This window comes from Rhinopithecus bieti, unplaced genomic scaffold, assembly GCF_001698545.2.
Source record: "Rhinopithecus bieti isolate Rb0 unplaced genomic scaffold, ASM169854v2 scaffold_26813, whole genome shotgun sequence".
In the NCBI taxonomy this organism is placed as follows: domain Eukaryota; kingdom Metazoa; phylum Chordata; class Mammalia; order Primates; family Cercopithecidae; genus Rhinopithecus; species Rhinopithecus bieti.
In genome coordinates, this window is record NW_016812144.1 from 1,009,599 (window position 1) to 1,034,598 (window position 25,000).

The 25,000-nt window shown below is 48.2% G+C and overlaps 1 protein-coding gene and 1 pseudogene across 13 annotated transcripts in view; both read right to left on the bottom strand.

Annotated features, from left to right (window-relative positions):
- TOM1L2 (target of myb1 like 2 membrane trafficking protein) overlaps positions 1–25,000 on the bottom strand; it is a 134,413-nt gene that overhangs the window by 10,327 nt on the left and 99,086 nt on the right. For 6 of the 12 annotated variants that reach the window (XM_017895583.1, XM_017895576.1, XM_017895581.1 and 3 more), the window contains 6 exons: positions 16,412–16,545; positions 13,900–13,948; positions 13,323–13,446; positions 10,129–10,246; positions 8,916–8,991; positions 4,041–4,127 (listed from right to left, as the gene is read on the bottom strand). In XM_017895583.1, the coding sequence (XP_017751072.1) occupies positions 4,041–4,127; positions 8,916–8,991; positions 10,129–10,246; positions 13,323–13,446; positions 13,900–13,948; positions 16,412–16,545 (588 nt within the window). Of the gene's footprint in view, positions 1–7; positions 127–1,636; positions 1,694–4,040; positions 4,128–8,915; positions 8,992–10,128; positions 10,247–13,322; positions 13,447–13,899; positions 13,949–16,411; positions 16,546–25,000 lie in introns of those variants that run through there. The other 6 variants (XM_017895585.1, XM_017895580.1, XM_017895577.1 and 3 more) reach the window with 4 other exon arrangements.
- Positions 6,802–8,909, bottom strand: LOC108544472 (uncharacterized; annotated as a pseudogene). Its single transcript, XR_001889858.1, has one exon. The product of XR_001889858.1 is annotated as an uncharacterized LOC108544472 (transcript).

Below are 25,000 nucleotides of genomic sequence, written 5' to 3' on the forward strand. Positions count from 1 at the left end.
CACTCACTGGTGGCAGGACCTGGGGTGAGTCACTCCTCTCTGGACCCCACTTTCTTCACCAGAGAGCTCCCGAGTTTCTTCTATCCTAAGAAGCCTCAGAGATTTGGGTGGAGAGGCAGGAGGCATCTGTGAAATAAGGCGATTGCTAGGTTGTATTTGGCTTTCAATTCTTATGACTCAGAAGAAGAAAGTTATGACTTCACTTTCAGGTTGGTGCTTCTGTTTTCTAATTTAGAAACTCAGGGATGTCAGAAATTATTGGAATTGACTCATTACCATATGAAAGCCACTTGGCCTCAGGGCGTGAACCATGGTGAAGCAGGGTGATGGTTAATAGTGAAGCTTACATAACGTAAGCTTAAATTGACTTTCTTGTGGCTGGACACAAAACCTTAGCTATCTAAACCTGTTGTCCTGGTAAATAAATGCCTTGAGTATTATAACAGGGCAAAGTTCCTTCCAATAATGTAGGTGCTATCAGTCTCAGACTAAACATGTACACTGCTTAGAAAATATGAACTAAAGAAACTGTAGGTGGCCGAGGATGCACGGCTTGTCAGGCTAATGGGAGGGAAGTAGGGCCCTGGCTGGAGGAGGGGGCACTGCACTGAGTCTTAGGGGACTCTGTTTCTTCGCTGCAGCTTTGGGCGAGTCACCAGGCCCCTAGGAGGCCTCAGTGTCCTCAACTGTCAGACTAGGAGCAGGCCCAGCAGATTCCTAAGAAGGCTGTTGGCTCTGATAAGTCATAGTTTTATTTTTATTTTTATTTATTTATTTATTTTGAGACAGAGTCTTGCTCTATTGCCCAGGCTGGAGTGCAGTGGTGTGATCTCAGCTCACTGCAACTTCTGCTTCCCAGGTTCAAATAATCCTTGTGCCTCAGCCTACTGAGTAGCTGGGAATTACAGGCGTGAGCCATCACACCTGGTTAATTTTTTTTTTTTTTTTTTGTATTTTTAGTAGAGACAGGGTTTTGCCATGTTGGCCAGGCTGATCTCAAACTCCTGGCCTCAAGTGATCCGCCCAGCTCGGCCTCCCAAAGTGCTGGGATTACAGGTGTGAGCCACTGCACCCAGACCGATGTGCCATAGTTTCAGCATTTTACTGGGCAATGATCCAAGCTGAAGGCTGGTCTGAGGGATCTGAAGAAGAGTATGAGTTGGAAGAGAGGGACAGAAAGGAAGAAGACATGTGAAGAGAGAAAAGGAAGGAAGCTAGCACAGGAATGCCCTCATTGGAGGCATTCAGACTACTGCCTGAAGCTCATCCCCTCTGAAGATAGGTAGGCCAGGCTGGCTTGGCTGAGGCAGTGGTTAGACCAGCCCTTCCCATTTTCAAAGTCCATAGACAAGCATCTTGGATGTCAGAAGTCACAGGTTTTGATCTGAGTGGCAGGTGAGCCATCCTGCTGTCAGCCGATTCTCACTTGGAACTGCAGGCAGGGGCAGCTCTGCCTCAGGGATCAGGAGGGAGGGTTGCCAGCCCAAGGGGGAGAGGTGTGTCTGTCTGGTACTCCAGGGGTTAGGATTATCCTTCCAGAGTAAGAGGAGCCTTGGGGGCCTCCAGGTCTGAGGAGGGAGTCCTGCCCTCCAAACCCAAGCCTGGGTTTTGGCAGCAGCACTCTTTACTAACCTACCTCTGTTCTTGTTTTGACTTAGATTCTCTCACATGAAGATATCTTCCTGGCTGCATCCTGCATAAGGGAGACAACTCTAGCTGATCACCAGCCAGGAGAGGCAAAAAGACCCTACACTAGAGAGGCCAGGGAAGGAAAGCACAAGCCTAGCAGTCTCCCTGAGAGTCTCCTGGCCCTAGCCCATTGACAGATCTCATCTCTCTTCAACCAGTAATGAGCCTGGTGGTGTCAGTTAACTTCTGTGTTGGCTATCCAAACACCTGAGTCCCAGGAGCATAAGGGTTCCACCCGATGCTCCTCTGCAGGTTCCCACAGCCCCACGCCTACAAGGATACCCACCTGTCCAGTTTTCAATGCAACAAGAACAATTTCTACAGCTCAGGTGTGCTATTTCCAGAGAAGCTGTGAATCCCTTCCTATGACACTTCAAGCACCACCCCACTGGGACGACGTCTAAAAGCCTTTGATCTCACTCAACAGTACAAAAAGTTTCCAAGTAAAGAATTTGTACTTGGGAGGTTTGAAAAGACTCAAGGTTTCTACACTATGGGAAATAAGGCAAAGCAATTAATATTTGTTGTAAAGAAAAAAAAAAAAAACTGCAGTCAGTCAGGCGAGACACCAGGTTAGCTGTTAGTTAGGTTTGTTTCTGGGAAGTTAGAGACTGGAGCTCTATGTGGGGACCCGGCAGTGGCAAGGCAGTCTGTGTGGCCAGAGGCAGGCACCACTGCCAGCTGCCAAGGCCACCCTCACGGGAGTTTGTGTGGGCAGTATCCTTTTTTGCAGGATTAACAGGCACAAGGGCACATGGGCTGGATCTTCCCAATGAATAGACATGGTCTCTAGAAGCCCGGCTGCAAGGGCCCCCAACTTGTGGGCCAGAGCCCAGTCTGTCCCTGAAGAAGCAAATGAGAGGCCTGGGCCAGTGCATCTCTCTAAGAATGGGCTTGGGGTCTAGTGGAGGAACTGCCTTCTCACCCAGAGCAGGAGTGTGCTGCTGCTATGACAGGTGGCGGAAGACCTGCCCAGGCTGACAGCAGAGCTGTGCAGAGGGCACCAGCTCAGGCTGGGTGGCAGGCAGATGCTCCTTGCTCCCACGGCTCTGGGTGGTCCTGCATGGCCCAAGTTCCTGCTCACTGGTCACGCTTCGCTCAAGCAGGTGGCCCCTGTGCTGCTTGCAGTCTAGGACCTGCTGGCTTTTCCTCTGGCCACAGCCTAGCATAGCACACCAGGGGCAGTTATATATTCCTCTCACCCCACCCCACCTGGAGGGAGAGGCCCATGTTTGCACTGCTTTCATCATCTTTCCTTCTCTGCATTCTCTCCAGCTCAGCTTCCACCACATGTACCCAGAGCTCTGGGCTCCGCCAGAGGTGAAATGGTCATCCCGAGGCATACAGCCTGAGATGAGCTGACCCTCTCTCCATGCACCAGGCTCAGGCCACCTGAAAAGACAAGGCAGGAGAGACCCTTGCAGGTCTGTGGGCCAGGAAAGCTCTGCTACATGAGGACTAACTGTTTACAACATTGAACACTCCTGGGCTTTGTCTTCTTTTTATGCTGTTTCTACTGCGTTGGTTTTTGTTGTTTTTTGTTTTGTTTTGTTTTTGAGATGGAGTCTCACTCTGTCACCAGGCTGGAGTGCAGTGGTGCAATCTCAGCTCACTGCAACCTTCGCCTCCCAGGTTCAAGCAATTCTCCTGCCTCAGCCTCCTGAATAGCTGGGATTACAGGCGCCCGCCACCACTCCCAGCTAATTTTTGTATTTTTAGTAGAGACAGGGTTTCACCATGGTGGCCAGAATGGTCTTGATCTCCTGACCTCATGATCTGCCTGCCTCGGCCTCCCAAAGTGCCAGGATTACAGGTGTGAGCCACTGTGTCCAGCCTGTGTATTCTTTAAGAGGTTTCAAATCATTTTGAGGGACTTAGTGGACACGAGTAAGTATATTATAAAAATCTGTCAAGTCTAGGACTGCCAAATTCACAGGCCCTGGGCTAGAGGGGGCTTCCCTGACTGGTCAGATGCTTTGAGTCTGTTCCCTTAGAATTGTTCCCTCCCAAGCAAAAGCTACAGTGACTTGTGCTCATCCTGGAAAAGTGAATACTGCCCGGAGCTCCGGAGACAGTAAAAGGAAGGAAAGGACCCTCTCCTCATCCCTGCTAATGTCTCAGACTCTTAAGGCCCGGGGGCAGGGAGGCATTTTTGGGACTGGGAATCTGTGGCTTACAGAGATTATGCAAAAATAGGAGGGGAAATTTGGCACCACTATCAGAAAGAGAGAGTGTGGCCTTGTACTGTCTGATTCACAAAGGCTTGGCAGGTCACAAGAGGAAGACATGAGCTGTTACACAGGTAGGGGCTGGGGTGGACAGCAGGCTCGGCTTGGCTGGTGACTCCTCACCATTCCTTGGGTTATGAGCCAGCTGTCTATGGGCTCCAGGTCATACTCCCCACCTCTACCTTTCTTCTGGGCCGAGGACAGAAAAGTCTCAGAAAGAAAAGTCACAGCAAGACCCATGAGAAAGAAGTCAATAGCACATATTGTGGAAACAGAAAAGTCACTCTTCAGACGTGACCCTTTGCCACGTAAGGAAATCTGATGCCCTGCTCCCAACCTCTACCCCTGGCATGTCCCCCTTACCTGCCTGGAAAAAAGAAGAAAAGTTTAGTAACCGAGAATCCCAACAGGATAACATACACTCATGCCAACTACTCCCGTGCCCTTGGAAAATCTCCTGGAGATCACAGAAGGTTGACCAGAGCTGCTTCTCTCGATTACGGCTATCAGGGTTGGCAGGCGGTCAACTTTTCAAAGAACCAGCTTTTACAAAAGCATTTCTACTTTTTTCTTTTTCCTGCATTTTTTCTTTTATTTTTTTTCTCTTTTCTAGTGGCTTGTGTATTCTTCTTCTAAACTCTTGAATACTAAATTTAGATGTATTCTTCATTGCCTTTTAAAATATTTATTTATTTGAGGTGAGGTCTCACTATGTTGCCTAGACAGGGTCTCAAAAACTCCTGGGTGCAAACAAAGCAATCCTTCTGCCTCAGCCTCCTGAGTAGCTGGGATGACTTTTCTTTTCTTTTCTTTTTTTTTTTTTTGAGATGGAGTCTCGCTCTGTCGCCCAGCCTGGAGTGCAGTGGTGCGATCTCAGCTCACTGCAACTTCTGCCTCCTGGATTCAAGCAATTCTCTGCCTCAGCCTCCCAAGTGGCTGGGATTACAGGTGCCCGCCACCACACCTGGCTAATTTTTTTTTTTTTTTGAGACAGAGTCTAGCTCTGATGCCAGGCTGGAGCGCAGTGGCACAATCTCGGCTCACTGCAACCTCTGCCTCCTGGGTTCAAGAGATTCTCCTGCCTCAGTCTCCCAAGTAGCTGGGATTACAGGCACATGCTGCCATGCCCAGCTAATTTTTGTATTTTTAGTAGAGACGGGGTTTCACCATGTTGGCCAGGATGGTCTTGATCTCCTGACCTTGTGATCCACCCACCTCAGCCTCTCAAAGTGCTGAGATTACAGGCATGAGCTACTGCGCCTGGCCCTGATTTTTGTATTTTTATTAGAGACAGGGTTTCACCATCTTGGCCAGGCTGGTCTTGAACTCCCACCTCAGCCTCACAAAGTGCTGGGATTACAGGTGTGAGCCACTGCACCCAGCCCTGGGATGACGTTTTCTTGACTGATTTAGTTGGATTTGATTTGTGGAGGTGTGGCTACATAAGTTCATTTCATTTATTTCATTTCATTTCATTGCATTTCATAATTTCATTTCATTTCATCATTTCATTTCATCTCATTTCATTTCATCATTTCATTTCATTTCATTTCATCATTTCATTTCATTTCATCATTTCATTTCATTTCATCATTTCATTTCATCATTTCATTTCATTTCATCATTTCATTCCATTTCATCATTTCATTTCATTTCATCATTTCATTTCATTTCATCATTTCATTTCATTTCATCATTTCATTTCATTTCATCATTTCATTTCATTTCATCATTTCATTTCATTTCATCATTTCATTTCATTTCATCATTTCATTTCATTTCATCATTTCATTTCATTTCATCATTTCATTTCATTTCATCATTTCATTTCATTTCATCATTTCATTTCATTTCATCATTTCATTTCATTTCATCATTTCATTTCATTTCATCATTTCATTTCATTTCATCATTTCATTTCATTTCATCATTTCATTTCATTTCATCATTTCATTTCATTTCATCATTTCATTTCATTTCATCATTTCATTTCATTTCATCATTTCATTTCATTTCATCATTTCATTTCATTTCATCATTTCATTTCATTTCATCATTTCATTTCATTTCATCATTTCATTTCATTTCATCATTTCATTTCATTTCATCATTTCATTTCATTTCATCATTTCATTTCATTTCATCATTTCATTTCATTTCATCATTTCATTTCATTTCATCATTTCATTTCATTTCATCATTTCATTTCATTTCATCATTTCATTTCATTTCATCATTTCATTTCATTTCATCATTTCATTTCATTTCATCATTTCATTTCATTTCATCATTTCATTTCATTTCATCATTTCATTTCATTTCATCATTTCATTTCATTTCATCATTTCATTTCATTTCATCATTTCATTTCATTTCATCATTTCATTTCATTTCATCATTTCATTTCATTTCAAATCATTTCATTTCATCATTTCATTTCATTTCATTTCATCATTTCATTTCATTTCATCATTTCATTTCATTTCATCATTTCATTTCATCATTTCACTTCATCATTTCATTTCATTTCATCATTTCATTTCATTTCATTTCATTTCATCATTTCATTTCATTTAATCATTTCACTTCATCATTTCATTTCATTATTTCATTTCATTTCATTTCATTTTTGAGACGGAGTTTCACTCTTCTTGCCCAGGCTGGAGTGCAATGGCGTGATCTCAGCTCACCGCAACCTCTGTCTCCCGGGTTCAAGCGATTCTCCTGCCTCAGCCTCCTGAGTAGCTGGGATTACAGGCATGCGCCACCATGCCCAGCTAATTTTGTATTTTTAGTAGAGATGGGGTTTCTCCATGTTGGTCAGGCTGGTCTCGAACTCCCAACCTCAGGTGATCTGCCCGCCTCAGCCTCCCAAAGTGCTGGGATTACAGGCGTGAGCCACCGCACCCAGCCTTCCCCTTCTTTATTGTGTTCTTAAGTTCTCCCTTGGCCTCGTTTTCATTTCTAGGTCAGCATGGCTTGGGATGGGACAAGGTAACCTGAAATGCTGCATGTGGGCAAGAATATGTGTAGACACACACAGCCCACAGGCTCTGCTGCCCTGTATTGCTGAGGCTGTGGCCATGGCATCACCCCATTGAGCAGTAAACATGAAAAGCAATCTGATGGCTGGGTGCAGTGGCTCACATCTGTAATCCTAGCACTTTGGGAGACCAAGACAGGTGGAGTGCCTGAGGTCAGGAGTTCGAGACCAGCCCGGCCAACATAGCGAAACCCTGTCTCTGCTAAACATAATTAGCTGGGTGTGGTGGTGGGCACCTGTAATACCAGCTACTCAGGAGGCTAAGGCAGGAGAATAGCTTGAACCTGGAAGATGGAGGCTGCAGTGAGCCAAGATCATGTCACTGCACTCCAGCCTGGGCGATAGAGCGAGACTCCATCTCAGAAAAAAAAAAAAAAAAAAAAGCAATCTGCCTACCACTGGGTGGAAAACCTGCTAGAGTCATCGGGACCTTTGAAAACAGGGAGCTAGTCCAAGCCACACACGCAAAGGGCGAAGGGCAGGAAGTCACTCACATCTCCTGGGCTCAGACCCAGGCCTGGGCACTGATAATGGCAGGGGTGCAGCAGGACACGCCCTGGCATGGACAAGGCAGGCCCTGGAGCCAGAGTGAGGGACAAATGAGGTCAGCCTCATAGGGACACAACAGGGCTGCTCCCAGTGCAAGCCAGGATTGGCCAGCAGGAGGGGATGTCCTCACCAGGCAGTATCCTGGTAGGCCCCTAGCTGGGCTCTCTAATGCCCACCCTGGGGCAGGTGGGAGGACATTCTAAGTAATGGGAGAATCAGAGCCATGAGCACTGCATTTATTTTGGGTGTCCCAGTCTCAGGGGTTCAGGTGGCACTGCCCACTCCTGTGGAAAAGCAGGGCACTGAGGACCCAAGGCAGCCAGTTGACTCTTCTGCGCCCTCTGGTGACCAGTGCAGAGGGACGCATGCCCTCAGAACCACCAGGCAAAGGCCAGCATGGATGAGGGAGTCCCTTCCCCCAGGAAGGAGCATCCCCTGGAAACCAGCACTGCTGCCTGCCTGGGTCGACTGGACAAGGACTTTAGAAGGCTAAAAATTGGTACCCAGGAAGCAAACAGCCCTTTGCAAACCTTCCTGTCCAGTGGACAGATGATCACTGCCCTCTCTAGCCCAGCTGGGGGACCCAGACAGGACTTCCAGCTGTTGTTGGCAGCTATTCCAAGGGCCCTCCTCCTCCCTGCCCCTGCAAACAGACATGCATCCATACACATTTCTTAGGCAAAAAGAAAAATATCATGAGAAGCATTAAGACACACATCCTTTCCCCTTTAGTAATCTGAAATTGTACAGAAAGCATGGCTATGTTTTGGGGAGGGCTCAAACACATACCATTCCCTCCACTTCAGTGTGCTGCACCCACCCCCTCACCACCACAGAACACCCTCCCAGCCACCACCCAACTACACCAGCTCTGTAAACAAACGCTGGCTCTCGAGTGCCTTCTAATGGGGTTGGTACTGCTCTGCTAGGCCAGCAGCAAATGGCCATCAGAGATGTGGCCTGGGTCAGCATTGTCCCTCCTGGTGCAGGCCATGGTTTTATCAGAGCACTGACCACCACCCTGGGACACTGTAACAGGTGACCATAGGAGACTTGTGCCTGGAGAACTTGGGGCCACTGTGGTAGGACAAGCAGCTGTTCTGGAGCTGGACACTCCTAGGATTCGAACCCTGGCTTGCTGTCTGCTCTCTGGGTGTCTCAGCCTGTCTCCCACCTCCCTGGGACTGTTTCCTCCTGGGTGAATTGGGAATTTCATGTGTGGCATCATCTCACGGGGTGAGGTGAAGACTCAACGAGGCACTACCTGGGTTCCACGGGTCTCTCCCCTGGGGCGTATCTGCCCCCTGTGCAAGCCAGTTTCTGCTGAATTACCCAGCCAGCTTTGCCAAACCACCTGGCTTTCCCTCCAGAAGACTCCAGGCAAAAAAACGGGGTTAAAGACCTACCCCTTCTGAGCTCTGTTTTCGACTGTCTAGTGCAGAAGCAAGTCCTCCGACAGCCTGAGGATCCTCATAGGTTACCCTGGAGATGAAGAAGCAGCACAAGCAGAGTTAATTTTCCTCCAGTGGTCATGGAGGGGTGGGGTAGTGGCTTGTAATCACTTCTGTCCTATGGTCCTTCCTCAGATGTCCTTGGAAAAACATTTCCTGAGACCTTGACATTGAGCAGAGGCTAAGGGCTCATGTTGTCTGTCTCCCTGCAGTGGACGCTAGGAGGCCTGGGTCCTAGCTCAGGCTGAGCCACTAATCTCTGTGATCTTAGATTTTGTGCATCTAAATATCCCTGTCTTGAGTAACAACACTGAGCATCTCTGAAGCTCAATGTCAGGGTGTCAAAGTGCCCTAATACTCCTCAAAGGGGACATAAAGTAACATTAATTCTTATTTTAAAAGCAGCAGCCTCAGTGGCATTTGACAGGGAAGGTAGTCTCTGGGACCTGGGACTGTCATTGATTAGGGGAGGTCTTCCTCCACTCCCTGACTCCTTTAGCTACATCTGTTTTACAAGCAACTTTCGTTGGTGAAGGGTACATGGGACCTTGGGTTTCTGCTTACCCCGCTGAGTGCACCAAGATGCTGGGTCCCTGGGAAAGGTGGGAAAAAGTGTGTCTCACCCGCCTTTAGGCTGAACAGAAAGCTCAAAACATGTACAGCGCCTCCCTGAGATACAGGGGATTCTCTCTTTTGGAATCAACTCCCTGAATTCCAGATGGCTCATCCTAGCCAGAGCTGCTATCAGAGGAGCCTCTGCCCTGACCACTTATTTTAGTCAGGAAAATCTTGCTGTAAGGAATGGGTTTACCCTGCATGGCTGCACCCTCCTGCTTCCAAGCTTCTCCTGTGGATGAGGGGCCAGGCAGGGTGGTGTCTGCAGCAGCAGCAGCATAGGGAAGAAAGAGAAGAGTGGTCTTTTACAACTGACAGGAGAAATCATACTCCAATCAACCCCAAGGGCAGGAGAGTTTGTGTTTAGGAGGGGCAGTGGGCAGTTAGTGTTTATTCAGTATCTGCATCTAATGCCGAGTCCTTACAGCCATGCTTTAAAGTTCCTGGCCATCCTAGACATGGTAAATAAATGACTTTTTGTGCTGGCCTGTGACCAGGCATGGGTCAATCCCCCCAATAGCTTTAGAAAGCCACTAGAAGGGGCCCCACATACGTCTTGCGCTGCTCAGCCAAGGAGTTTCCTCTCGTCTGGGCAAACATGTCAAAGCTGTCACGGGGATTACATTGCTGGAGTGAACTGAGGGTGCCACTGACGCTCTCTGTCCCCAAGTCTGTGGCAACAAAACAAATGGGTGGCAGATGAGAACAAAATGTAGATTGTAGATCTGATGAAGGGCCCGCGAGCTAGGATGCCAGCCAGGCAGGTTTAGGGTTCATGGAGAGGGTAGGGCGGGACTTTTCCTTGGTACTTTACCCAGTGCACCACATGCCGGAGGAGCCAGGGTGGGCCAGATGGGGGACGGGACACCCACTGCCCCCCCAAACTGCTCAAGGAGGCGAAAGGGTCATAACAAAAGGGAGACTGCTGGGGTGACAAGGCAGGGACTGGCGCCAGTGCACCTGCAGATTTTCCATAATGCCCTTCTCGTTTGGGCTCCTCATTAACTCAATCACAATGTCCAAGGACCTGGGACATCTATTTATTCAGCAAATATTTCTTAGGCACCCACCATGTTCAGAGCTAGATCTTGAGTAGACCAAATTGAATCTGATATGGTCCTCAGCTTCAAGAAGTTCAGAGTGGGTGAGAGATAAGCCACAGCAGTGCTTGGCTTGAGACATCAGGAAAGACTCAAAACCAACACAAGAGGGGTCTGTAAGGATAAGGGGGAGGATGCTATGGGGAGAACAGGAAAGGCAGACACAAAGGCACAGGGTTTGGAGGCCAGGTTGTGTGAAGTGAACAGTGCTCGCAGGAAGAGATTTGTGGAGGAAGTGGCTGGTAATACCTCAAATGCCAGGTAAAGGAGTGGGTGGGAAGACACTAGACTTTTTTTTTTTTTTTTTTTAAGAGACAGAGTCTTACTCTCTTGGCATGATCATGGTTCACTGTAGCCTTGACCTCCCAGGCTCAAGTGATCCTCCCACCTTGGCCTCCCAAGTAGCTAGGACTAGAGGCATGTGCCACTGTGCCCAGCTGTTTTAAAATTATTTTGTAGAGACAAGGTCTCGTTATGTTGCCCTGGCTGGTCTCAAACACCTGGCCTCAAGTAATCTTCCCACCTCGGCCTCCCAAAGTGATGGGATTGCAAGTGTGAGCCACCACCCTTGGCAGACACTACACATTTTTTTTTTGAGACAGGGTTTCACTCTGGATGCCCAGGCTAGAGTGCAGTGGCACGATCTCAGCTCACTGCAGCTTCGATCTCCTGGGCTCAGGAGATTCTCCCACTGCAGCCTCCTGAGTACCTGGGACTACAGGTGTGTGCCACCACTCCCAGATAATTTTTTGTATTTTTAGTAGAGATGAGGTTTTGCTATGTTGCCCAAGCTGGTCTTGAACTCCTGGACTCAAGCAATCTGCCTGCCTTGGCTACCCAGAGTGCTGGGATTACAGGCATGAGCCACTATGCCTGGCCTACTAGATCTTTTTTAAGAAGAGAGGTAGCAGAATCCAATTTGATTTTTTTTTTTTTTTTTTTTTTTTTTTTTTTGAGATGGCATCTTGCTCTGTTGCCCAGGCTGGAGTGAAGTGGCACGATCTCTGCTCACTGCAATTTTTAGTAGAGATGGGGTTTTGCCATGTTGGCTAGGCTGGTTTTGAACTCCTGACTTCAGGTGATCCACCCTCCTCGGCCTCCCAAAGTGCTGGGATTACAGGCATGACAATTCAAATTTTAAGTATTAAATCTGGCCGTCATGTATGCTGGACTGACTGAAGGCAGAGACATCTGTTCCGATACAGAAAGAGTGGCTATAAATATATGAAATATTGAGAAGCTAGAATTACAGCAACTGATAGCCACTAGAAGTTTAACTCAAGTCAAATAAAAGGAAGGTACACAGAGAAATATTTTTTAAAAAGGAAGCAGAAAAGCAAGACAGAGGATAGAATTTTGAGGGTCGTGCTTATTCTTTCAATGTTTTAATTTCATTTGTTATAAATTGGTATCATTCAGTATAACCAATGTGCTAGAGTCATATACACACTTTGAATGTACAAACTAAATGAACTGTGGAAAGTAGAAAGTGGTGAGTTTCTTTTAAGTTCCAGACAATGGACTGCTTTAGGCTGATGGTACAGTTAAAGGAGAGCAAATATTTCAGTGCTGCTACCTCCTGTTTCCAAGCCCTCTGTACACATCGACAATTAATCACAGACTTTTCTAAGCCCTGATGTGGCTTCAGCATCCTCTTCAAACCTGTGTTCCAAGAAGCCAGTGAGCTGAAACCTATCTGCCCTCCTTGACCTAGTTAATATTGATTGTTTTTTGTTTTGTTTTGTTTTGTTTTTGAGATGGAGTCGTCCCCCAGGCTGGAGTACAATGGCACGATCTCAGCTCACTGCAACCTCTGCCTCCCGGGTTCAAGCAATTCTCCTGCCTCAGCCTCCCGAGTAGCTGGGACTACAGGTACCCGCCACCAAGTCTGGCTAATTTTTTTGTATTTTCAGTAGAGACAGGGTTTCACCATTTTGGCCAAGCTGGTCTGGAACTCCTGGCCTCAAGTGACCCACCGACCTCAGCCTCCCAAAATACTGGGATTATAAGCCTGGCCTTGACCTAGTTAATACTGAAAAGGAAATTACTTCAATCATAGAGAATGTTCCATATAAAACATGGCAGGTGACTTTTCTTTTTTTTTTTTTTTTTGAGACAGTGTCTTGCTCTGTCGCCCAGGCTGGAGTACAATGACGCGATCTCAGCTCACTGCAACCTCCACCTCCCAGGCTCAAGCAATTCTCCTGCCTCAGCCTTCCAAGTAGTTGGGATTGCAGGCACTCACCATGCCCAGCTAATTTTTGTATTTTTACTAGAGACTGGTTTCGCCATGTTGGTCAGGCTGGTGGTCTCAAACTCCTGACCTCAGGTGATCCACCCACCTCAGCCTCCCATAGTGCTGGGATTACAGGTATGAGCCACCACACCCAGTCATGACCTTTCTTTAATTCCTTGGAATTTCCCCCATCCCTGCTTTCCAACATAGATTTTAAACTTCAAATTTAGGGGAAAAAAAGGTATGAATTTAAGGTAAGGTGGCTCAACTGGCTAGGACTCAGGAATACACTTTCACATGTATTTCCCAAAAGACTATCTTTGGGTCTTCCAAGAAAGACAGAGAGGTGGCCTGCAAGGGAGGCCAGTGGTAGGAAGTAGGTAGGCCCTTTTGTCCCTATGAGACACTCACCCAAGCCTGCAAGCTGGGAGGAGAGGGAAGATGGGGGCGCTGTGTTCCCCACCATCGGGCTCACCACGGCTGGAGACCCTGGCCCCAGGTCTATTAAGTTGTCTTCAGTCACTTCATTCAGTACCTGTCAGAATGTGAGATTGGCCATGAGCCCCAGGACCCTGGAGTCAGGCTCTGAGGTAGAAGCTAGCAAGGCAACTGTGCAGGGTTCTGAGAAGAAAAGCATCAGCACTGCTCTAGTACAGAAGCAAGGCCACTTTCCCCATCTGCCTTCCGGGTCCATGGTGGCCCTTGATGTCAGTGAGCCCTGCCCACTGCCTCCTCCCCCTCCCCAGTAGAAGGGGGGTTGCTGAGTCAACAGTGACTGTCCTGGGAGCTACAGACTTAGGGCTTCCTTGCCACCCTCCCAGCGGGGTGCCTGCTAGCTCTGCCCTAGTATCCCATCAACCAAAGCTTGCTCTTCAATTTCCTGAATATTTCAACCCCAGTTAGAAAAACTGCAGGTCTCTCCAGCCTCCAAAACGTGGAGGGATAGGTCTGGCCTCAGGAGATGAGAGGATTCTGAAGGAATACTTACCCCATTACTGGCATTTTGAACCGATCGGCCAGACCTGTATCGTTCGAACCTAACAGGGGGAAGGGAAAGCAGAAGTAAGGAGAGAGGATGCCTGTGATATGGCCCTGTGGGGTGCTCACTAGTCCTATGAAGAACCCCTGGGACCAAGCCCAGCCAGTCCCAGTTGGGGGCTAGGGAGTGAAACCATGTATCAACTCTGCCACGGCTTCCTCTGTGTGTGTGGCTCCCTCTGAGAGGATCAGCCTCTCAGCCAGCACCCTGAATGGGCATCAGAAAGGGGTGGTGGCTGGCCCATCATGGAGGTCATTGTGAGTGTCCCCAGCCTCTCCTCACACACCTGGGCCCAGAGAGCTCCTCTTGTCCCTAGAGGGAGGGTGGCTTAACCACCTTACCTTAGAGCTCTCCAATGTTTACAACGCCAGGCAGTAGCTGCAGACTCCCTACTTCATAGGGCTGTGTTGAGAAGCACCCAGCTAGTGTTCCTAACATGCTCCCAACTCAATCTCTGGGGAAAGGGGGTGGGGCACGCATAGGGTGGGCACCAGTAGGAGGAAGGTAGATGCATGGCCCTGACTACCGCCTGGGGAAATGCTCGCCAGTAGCTGCTACAGAGATGCCTGGGCCAATCATGGAAGGACTGCTAGAAGGGTGGAGTGAGTGTCTTCCGCACCCAATCGGGCAGTGCAGGGGGACTTGGCTTTGAGCAACTGTCGAAGGCCAGGTCATCCTTCTATCAGGTGGGGAATGGAAGAGTAGTTATGAGGTGTGTGTTGGGGTGGGGCAGAACAGATTACGTTTTGCATCGTATTTAAAAACTCCAAATGTCACGGGCAGCGGTAGCTGAGACTTTCCAGCTGGAGCCTTAGACACCCAGCTTTAGTGAGTTATGCTGCTCCACATCTGTCTCCCAACTTGCTGGGGTCAGCATCTGGTGACAAGGGATCCCCAGGAGGAATGATCTGGGTAGGCAGTGAGTGTCCACTGTGGTTTTAAAAAAGACTTGTGTGTTTTTTCACCAGTGGTCTACAAGGAGAACAGGAATATTAATACATCTGAAACAATTTTAATCCTGGGGTAACTTTCCCACACTCATCTTCAATGAACAATGACTATCATCAAAGACACTCTAACCAGGATAGCACTTCCAGCCACCAGCCCCAGCTTTGCCTCTGAATTCTTTCTAATGCTGGGACTGGGGGACTGTTGGGTGAAAATACCCACATTAGTTAGCTCCTGTTATGCTTTCTAGCAGGGCTTAAATAGATTTAACAGGTTAAATGCAAGCCCATTTACCATGGAGAAACTGGAACCATATGGCAAGACAAAGGGGCCTCCGGCTGGGAGTCAAGTCCCCTCAGATCTGCTCCTGTTCTTCAACTGATGCACTGGGGGTCCCGGGGACCCCCCACACTTACTGCAGAGGTTTCTTCGCCTGTCAGGTGGGCACAGAGCCACTGGTGTGTACTTCCATAGTCAAAAGATGAGACAAGGCCCAAGGCTATGACGGCCACAACAAAACCACTCTTTAGGCCCCCAAAGGGTAATGCAAATGCAAGCATCTGTCCCTCTGACCCTAACTGACGCCAGATCCTTGTCCTCCTGATGAATCCAGCAGTAGGGTGTGAGTCAGCTGGTTGGCAGAGGGGACCAGGACCTCAGGTCTGTGGGGGACTCAAGCCACTGTCCTGTCCTCTCAAGCCTCATCTTTAAGGGAAAATGGCTGGCCTGATCATGGTCCTTTCTGGTCCTTATGCTGAGTCCTTCATGAAAGCCCAGTGTGCTCCCATCAGGTGATGAGATGGGAACTATACTTGCCATTATTCCTCCTATTTAAAACTAGGTCTAAATAAGACATTTTGGACTTTGTCCTGAAGGAAGGCTTTGGAAATAAGAAAGAATGTGCAGGTTTGTTATCTCAAACCCAAAAATGATTTGGCTGCAGAAAGAACTGAAATGAATGTGTGCACGCTTCCCTAAGCAGCAGCATTCCGGCACTTACACCCGCCTGCTTCCCCTGAATGCTCTAGATAACACTGACATTTGCAAAGGGAAAAGCTTTTTTCCTTTCTTTCTTTTTTTTTTTTTTTAAGATGGGAAAGAGGAAATCCTTTTTCTTAGTAGAGATTTTTTTTTCCCTTTAATCCTTTTCAAATTCAAAGGATCATCAAAGGAGCAGGTGCAGAAGCTCTGGGACCCAGAGCCCCCCAAGTGCTACCCCTCCCTGGGGCTGGGGGTGGCGGGGCAGTGGGGAAAGGCAGAGCAGCCTGAGGCTTACAAAGGGCAGAGCCTAATTCTGCACGTCAACTTCCTGCTGCTTCTGCTGCTCGGTTCCCAGGAGGACAAGAAGCATTTTCCCTGTCAGCCGGGAACAAATTAGCATCTCTGATGAGTATTTTCCAACTCTAATCTCTCTCCCTCTCCCTCTCTTTCCTTTGTTTATGAAAGAAATCCCTCTGTTATGGCAACAATCTTTTCAAGGAGGGAAAAAAAAAGAAAGAAATCCGGCTCCCACCTCTCATATCGAAGGAAGACATTGTTGAGGTCGTCGTTCACATGCAGCAGCTCCTCCGTGACCTCCTCGTTGGACACGCGGGAGATGAGCTCCACGATGCGCTGCTGCATGGCCCGGCAGGTCCTGTTCAGCTCCTAGGGAACACATGCACCTCTGGGTAGCCTGCTGGGTGTGCTTTTTATCACATTCTATTTCCCTTGAAAAAATTTGTACTGATTCTTAAAAGTCACAAAAGGAGTACATGCTTGTTCATAAAACCAGACATGTGCCGAATTCAAAGTAGAAGTTCCCTCTTCACTGTCTGCCCGTCCTTCCCCAGAGGAAGCAAGTACTTTTTCAGCAGACAAATGTCCAGACGGACATACTGTTGTATGTATACAAGTACATGCTTGTACAAATCATTAAAAAATATTAAAATGTGATTCTTTGCAGATTGCTTTTTCTCAACAAAATATTCCAGACACCGTTCCCCAACACTTGGTACAGACTGCCTCATTCCTTCGTGTGTTTCACAATGTATCTCGCCATTCTTCTATTGTTGGACATTTAGGTTGTGGTCTCTCTTTCTGTGGCCAACCCAAATAATGCAGCAATGAACACCTGTACACAAACATGCATATGCACTTGGGCAAGCACTTCCATAGGAGTTCCTTAGGAGGGAAATTTCTAGGTGAAAGGGTATGGTCATTTATAACATCAATTAGTAATAGTAAAAGGCACTCCAGAAAGATGACATCAGTTTACTTACACTCCCAGCAATAGCAGGAGTGTATTTTATGACTGCATTAGGTATGTTTTGGTGGCATGTCTGCCACTTTGCCGAGGCCTCAGAAGCCCAGGCAGCTCCCTGGCTGGCCAAAAGAGGACATTTGCACACCCCAGTTGCCACTGGAGCCCTCTCTACCCTTAGAAGCAACATTCCCCTGATGACAGAGCCTTAGCACTTTATGGCCTGGCTTCCATGAACCTTCCCTGTTCCAGAACAGCAGACTTACTGATGCCCTTGTTCAAATTTGCTTATAGAGCTCCCTCAATTCCTGCCAGGCCCCTTGCCATCTCGATGACAGACTGAGTATGCTACAGAGGAGGGAGCTGGCAACCCTGCCAGGCTGGCCCCCAAGCATCCCTGACTACAGGAACTGCCTGTGACCAAAGCGCCAAGTCCCAGTGTGCCATACAGGGTTAAAGCAGAGGGAGATGCTGTCCCCACCTACCTGGGCACTGGAGGGTGCCAGTGAGTTAAGAGGATAAGACGTGAAAGACAAGTCCCTCGTTCTCACAGCTCAGCTTCAAAACAACTTCATTTTGAAACCGTTTCTGTTAGAAGTAACTGATTTATTCACAGGAGACATGGTAATCTCTCTTTAGTTCCTCATATTGTCTCATAATCTGGCTAGCTTGGCTAGAGGGTCTTCCTTCCTACCACATCATAAACTCTTGAGGGGGTGTTGCCATTTATCCACTCAAGGATGCCCTCAAGCCCTGCACTGAGTCACACAGTGAAAAAGCCCAGTAATCATCTGCTGAACACATCACGCAGATGGTCAATCAAGCCAAGCGGGGAATGAAAGGCATCCCCCCTGCATGTCCCTGGTATCCTGCAACACAGCACTCACACAGGGGCTGGGCTTCTTATGTGCCTTCCCCTCTAGACTGAAGCTCCTTGAGGGCAGAGAAGGCATTTCCCTGGTACCCATGACTGACACATGGGAGGCACTCCCCAAGTACTTCTGAGAGAATTAATGACTCTAAAGTATTCAGAGGCTGGCGCGGTGGCTCATGCCTGTAATCTCAGCACTTTGGGAGGCCGAGGGAGGCGGATCACTTGAGGTCAGGAGTTTGAGACTAGCCTGGCCAACATGGTAAAACCCCATCGCTACGAAAGAATACAAAAATTAGCTGGGCACAGTGGCGTGCACCTGTAATCCCAGCTATTCAGGAGGCTGAGGTGGGAGAATTGCTTGAACCCAGGAGGCAGACGCTACAGTGAGCCGAGATTGCACCACTGCACTCCAGCCTGGGGAACAGAGTGAGACCCTGTCTCCAAAAAATAAAAATAAAAAATAAAGTATTCTGAACTGTTGTCCCCACAAACCACCAGCTCAGTTATCCACATACACTCAGTCTTCTCAGCACTCTTCACTCAGAGAATCGGGAATTTTTGTTCATCCAGGATCTAATTTTCTCTCTCTAGGACTCATCCCAGGCCCCACTGAACCAGCAGTAAGCACTTATAAACATACAGATAAGTGCTAGAATTAATAAGAAGAGGTGAATACTGGAACTTAATTGCAGGGGACACTGCTATCTAGTAAAGAGAAAACTCCACAAAATGTCCACTCTCTTCTGTTGTGAATGGCTCATGTCCCCAGGCCAGGCAGGAGAGGGGCTCTCAAGAAGCTGTCTGGGCCTCTCAAGAAGCCGCCGGGGCCTCGAGGCCTGCCAGATGTGGTCTGAATTGCCAGGCAATAATGGCCACAGGCGCCAATGGACACTCACAGGTCAAAACCCAGTCACAATTACTGTACACAGGAAAACCAACAACGCAGGGGAAACACTCATTACAGAATGAAGCATGCTCAGGAGTGATGCTGATAAACCAAGCCAGGCCCTTAACATTAAAACAAACAAAAACAAAATAAAAATGTCCAAACTTACGAAAGAAGCAATCACATTAGATCATGTGAAGGATTCCAACAGCCAGGACAGAAGTGAACAATTAAAATAATCATAATATTTCTAATAGGTTGTTAAAACGCAGTGAGCATCTGTTCAGGGCTGACAGGGGAGCATAGATTTAGGTTAACTTTGACAGACCATCCTCCCCTGCTTCCTAAAAGAAAAAAAGGATACGTGGCCAACACTTGGGCAGCATATTTATCCCGCACTTTGGAAGAAGTACCAGAGGAAGACCTGGCAAAAGTGTACAGGATGGAAAAGAGAGGCTGGGCAGTAGGACAGAGAAAAGAGGTCAAACAAACTTCTGCCTCTCTGCTCTGCCATGGACTATTCCAGGCCACCGTGTGGGTCTCCTCCCCAGGGATGCGGACGTGCCAACACACATGAGGACTGGGCCAGGCACTGCTGAGCTCCTCCTTGCTCTAGCACTCTAGGTGTTTGCGGAAAATCTCTGATGAGCAAAAGGATCTCAAGTCCTAGCTCAGGACTCACCCCCTCCTGCAAACAGGCCCATTACAAGAAAGTATGGCCTCTGGGGCTTGTGGCCTAGCAGCAAGCCCTGGCTGTCCTTGGTTAGGGAGGGAGAAAGAAAAAGTCAATCACTTCTCCTTCAAGCTGCAGGCCAATCACAAGGCACAGGACCTGCAAGCCAGGGGAGTGTGGGAGCATGTTGTGGGAAATAGATCCAAGTTACCCTCCAGAAGACTGGGGCATCAGCACCTAAGGCCCATAGGCCATCTTCAAACACACCTCAGACTTTCCAGGATATAGGTGGCCTCAGGCACTTGCCACATTGCTCAAGGGCTCCTGAGAAGTTGGCCATCTACCTACAATGTCCCTTATTTCCTTTTCCATCAAACAAACTCATACTCATCCTTCAAGGCCTCAGGATGTTTCCCCACCTCAGGATTTTGTCACAAAAATTTTCAAACATATAGCAAAACAGGAAGAATTTTACAGTGGACAGACACCATATGTCACCTAGATTGTACCATTAACATTTTATAGTGCCAGTTTTAACACATACTTCCCATTTATTCATGTTCCCATTCACATACAGTGTTTTCTGGGGATCCCCCACCATCCCACCCTCTTCAAGACTCCCACAGCATTCAACACACTCCAGTCTGTCATCAGAGCCCCTCTAGAAAAACCTCCAGCAAGGGGTGACCAGCCCCCATCTGCACTCCACGCAGCAGAAGCCCCAAAACAAAGAGTAGGCCTCGTGGGTGGTTCACTGGATTTAGAGGAGAACCAAACCAGATTCCTCAGTAGACAGTAGGAAGTGTCTCAGAAACATGGCTACAAATACTCCAAGCACCGGCTGCCTGGTGGAAGGGAGCAGGGGTTGATGTCAGTCTCTCCCACAGAGCCCTAGCCCCAGCTGGGTGCTGGGGACCAAGCTGTAGGCAGCAAGTAGCCCGTGACTGGATACACTCTCCAAGTCTCCAGTCCTCTGCAGGCCTGCTTCTCCCTGTGTAAAACAAGGGGGCTGCATTCATGAAGAAGTTCTTCTGCAGAGGGCCACTGACGTGCTGCAGCAGCCTCCATGGCATGGGGCCAGGGCAGCTGGGGCTACTCTGCTTTTCTCGATTTCAAACGTTGCCATTCACTGTAAACTTTTATTTGTGGAGGAAAAGGTTCCATTACTTTATTTATTTATATATTTATTTTATTTATTTATTTATTTATTTATTGAGACGGAGTCTTGCTCTGTTGCCAGGTTGGAGTGGCAATGGCGCGATTCGGCTCACTGCAAGCTCTGCCCTCCCGGGTTCATGCATTCTCGCTGCCTCAGCCTCCCTAGTAGCTGGGAGCTAACAGGCGCCGGCTACCAAGCCAGAATAATTTTTTGTATTTTAATAGAGACTATGGGTTTCACCGTGTTAGCCAGGATGGCCTCGATCCTCCTGACCTTGTGATCCAACCGCCTCAGCCTCCCAAAGGCTGGGATTAACAGGTGTGAGGCACCACGCCTGGCAATTATTTATTTATTTATTTATTTGATTTGTTGAGATGGAGTCTTGCTCTGTCACCTAGGCTGGAGTGCAGTGGTATGATCTCAGTTCACTGCAGCCTCCGCCTCCTGGGTTCAAGCAATTCTCCTGCCTCAGCCTCCCAAGTAGCTGGGATTACAGGCATCTGCCACCATGCCCGGCTAATTTTGTATTTTAGTAGAGATGGAGTTTCACCATGTTGGCCAGGCTGGTCTCGAACTCATGACCTCAAGTGATCCACCTGCCTCAGCCTCCCAAAGTGCTGGGATTACAGGTGTGAGTCACTGTGCCTGGCCTCCATTACTTTTTTTAAAAAGTTTGGAAAGTATTAGATGATTTCTGAGGCTCTAACATTGTGACCTCGGCTTGGAGGAAGAATGAGCCCCAAGGGCACAGAATGCAGTGATTTCATCAATAGTCAGCACCAGGAACATCTGCTCTGGCCTTGTGTTTGCTGCCTCTTCCCCATAGCCTTCCCACTGGGGTGGTGGGTTAGACAGCTCCCAACCCCACAGGCAGGGCCTCTATGCTCCAATCCTGGAGAAGCATCCCAATGGCTTTCCAAAGAGCTATGCTAAAGACAGGCCCAGAGACTATGACTTGGGGCTTCCACATCAGGGATTTCCAGGGGTCTCTGCACAGAGAAAGCTTTACCATCTCTTGACTTCAGTCTTTTACATCTGTTTCAAAAAGGAAGAAAAGGCCATGTGCGGTGGCTCACACCTGTAATCTCAGCGCTCTGGGAGGCTGAGGCTGGTGGATCACCTGAGGTCAGGAGTTCAAGACCAGCCTGGCCAACATGGTGAAACCCCATCTCTACAAAAATACAAAAATTAGCTGGGCATGATGGCAGGTGCCTGTAATCCCAGCTACTTGGGAGGCTAAAGTGGGAGAATCACTTGAACCCGGGAGGTGGAGGTTGCAGTAAGCCAAGATCATGGCACTGCACTCCAGCGTCGGTGACAAAGCGAGACTCCTTCTCAAAAAAAAAAAAAAAAAAAAAAAAAGGAAGGAAAAAAAGGACAGAAGGTGAGAGGAGGGCCAGATGTTAAGACTTTTGCTACCACAGTGCCAGCTGGCCACCTGCATGTCCTCCGTGGTGTCATCACAGCCAGACCCTCAGCAGGCTCACTTGGGAGACTTTCCTCTGCTTCCTCCACCTCCAAATCACTCAAACAGAGTGATTCTCTTTGGGCCTAAGACAACCGAGAGCCTACTGCTTGCTCAGGTCACCCTTTCCACTATGCAACAGCCAGGACAGGAATTTCCTAAACGTTGACGACTTCAGCTTTGGCCTTCTCCTATTTCTGGTCCTCAACAGAGGGAAGAACAGCTGGTCACTTGTACAAAAGTGAAGTGACCTCCATCTATTAGAACACCTTGGTAAATATCCTCTCTTTTCTATCTAATTAATCCCAATGCCTTTATCTTTTCTTCAAGGGACATTCTCATCCCTACCTCATGCAACAGTCTTTTAATCATCTTTATGGATTTTCTCTGAGCCCTCCACAAGTTTGAAGGAACAGGGAATAAGGTCCTGAAGATCTGTTTTCTGTTGCTGCAAAGATGGGAGGGAGAAGAAAGTCTTTGTTGATGAGAAAGGGGAATAATGAAGCTAAACATGTAGAATAAACTAGATTTCTCTAGAGAAAATGGCCTTGGCCATTCTGTCTTTATTGAAATGAGATGCAAGAAGCAAGAGGAGATACACCATCTGCTACTTGGAGAAACGAGGAGGAGGCCTCTGTTATTATCTGATGCTGATGAATGGCCACAGAAGAACATATATTTTTGGCATCATTGTATTAATTAAAAGTTATTCATTGAAGACAAAGCTCAAAATGCTAAATTGGGAGAGACAGAGGGCACTGGATGACAGAATCGCAATCTTTAAATATCCCAGAAAACCGAACTCAGGCTTTCTGCAGGTAAGGGCATGCACTTTAGCAGGGACAGATGCAGTGTCTTGAATTTTGGGCCCAGACCTAAAGGTCCTTGCACAGGATGACAAAGATAGGCTTAACCACCAGACGAGAAGTGACGCAGCAGGGTTTTCAGCTGATGGAAACTCTCCATTTTATAATGTCTGCCTCTCGTGAAGAACTGCCTATCCATCCCCACGGTGGGCTGCCAACTGCCACATTTGTTCCATGTGGAGACTGGGCAGTGGGTGCGGCTTATGACAATCTTCAAATATTTAAGGATATACCCATGTGAAAGAGGAATTAGTCTTGTTCTAGTGTCTAAGAAGACAGATCAGGATCAAGGTTACAGGGAGACACACTTTAGATCAATGTGTGAAAGGTTTTCTAACAACAGTCATGAAAGCTAGGATTTGTGAGGCCTTGCCTAAGCCCAGCCCTGCGCCAGGCACTGCCAAGGTGTGAGTGATCACTCCAGTCTAGAGAGGAGAAGAGGGCCTGGAGATGGCTGGTGACTTACCTGGCATCACCCAGCTCATCAGTGGGAGGGGATGGATGGGAAGGCATTAATTCATAGGCCTGTGTAATTTGTATGCCTGCTGTGCTGCTGCCCAAAGTCTAACCAAGATGTCCATTTGAAAGCAAGTGGGCTGCTGTGAATAGCCTGTCATTGGGGATGTGCAGAAAGACCCAGTAGACAAGATGCTGTGGAAGAAATCTGAACACAGGTGTAGAGCTGAACCAACTTCCTGGCAGGTCTCTCCCAACTCAGAGAGTAGACGATTTGACACATAGCTCAAGAGGAGGAGTTGCTGTGTTCACCCTGGGCACCCTGCCTTCCTTCTCCTCAGGGGCTCCAGCTAAGCTGACAGCACAGGGTGCTAGAGTGGCCTCAGCCTCTCCTCAAATACCAGCCACATACCCATGAGTACACAGGCAAATAGCTCACACTGCCAAGTTTCCCTGCTGCTCTTGCTTTACTGCAGGAAGCTACACCCAAAAGTGCTTTGTGATGTGCAGGAGGCAACCGGGACATAACCTGCCCACAGTTATGATCATCCTGGGGCTGACACCACCAATTACCTCTCTTCCTATTCCCCCCACCTCCTACCCCAGCAATTTATACTTGAACTGGGAGCAGCTCCTGTTGGTGGGAACATCTGGGTTGTTTGTTTCCATGGCCTAGCCAGCACTCTCAGCTCTGCACTTCTCTGCCCTGAGCACTCTGGCTGCCCTCCAGCTTGATGGAGGGTCCTGGGGACACATTCTGATTCCAGCACTTTCCAAGCAGACAGTGGTATGTCTCCACATGGAAGGCTGGCGGTTCAGTGTGGCTCTGACCCCTGGGAGACCCTGCCTGCTGGCTTCTGACTGTCAGGGGAAGAAGGGGAGGGAAGATGTCAGGGATGGCGGAGACGTGCAGCCAACCAGCCTGGAGGGCTGTGTCTGTTCACGGCTGCCCACAATGCTGCCCAGCTCCTGAATCTCCTGTGCTGGAAGGACAGCCTCCCACTGGCACCCAGAGTCATTCTTTTTCTGTTTGATTTATAAGATAGCAGTGAGGGCTGGGAGGCTTGGAGTTGGAACAAAACAGAGGGAAGGAAAACGTCATGGGAAGCAACCTATTTTTGAAAACTGTGAGCTGATGCCAGGAGATTAGGTTCTGTTTGTCTTGGCTGATGGGCTTGTTTAAAAAAAAAAAAAGAAAACCAAAACCAAAGAAAAAAAAAAAAACCAAAACCCCCCTCTCCCCCCAACACACAAAGTATTCCTGCTGTCTGGGTCTGCTCTGGCTGTCTGGAAGCATCTTGGCTTTGTTCAACACACCCCCTGCTGCCAGGAGCACGGCTCTATCCAGAGCAAACCCCCCCTGTCAGCAGGAATTCCGACGCTGACACAGCACAAAGCTGCCTCAAGAGGCCTTCTCAGTTTCTGGACTGACCTCAGAATCCTGTGCATCTGGGTAACGCCTGGCCGAACCTTCCTGCAGG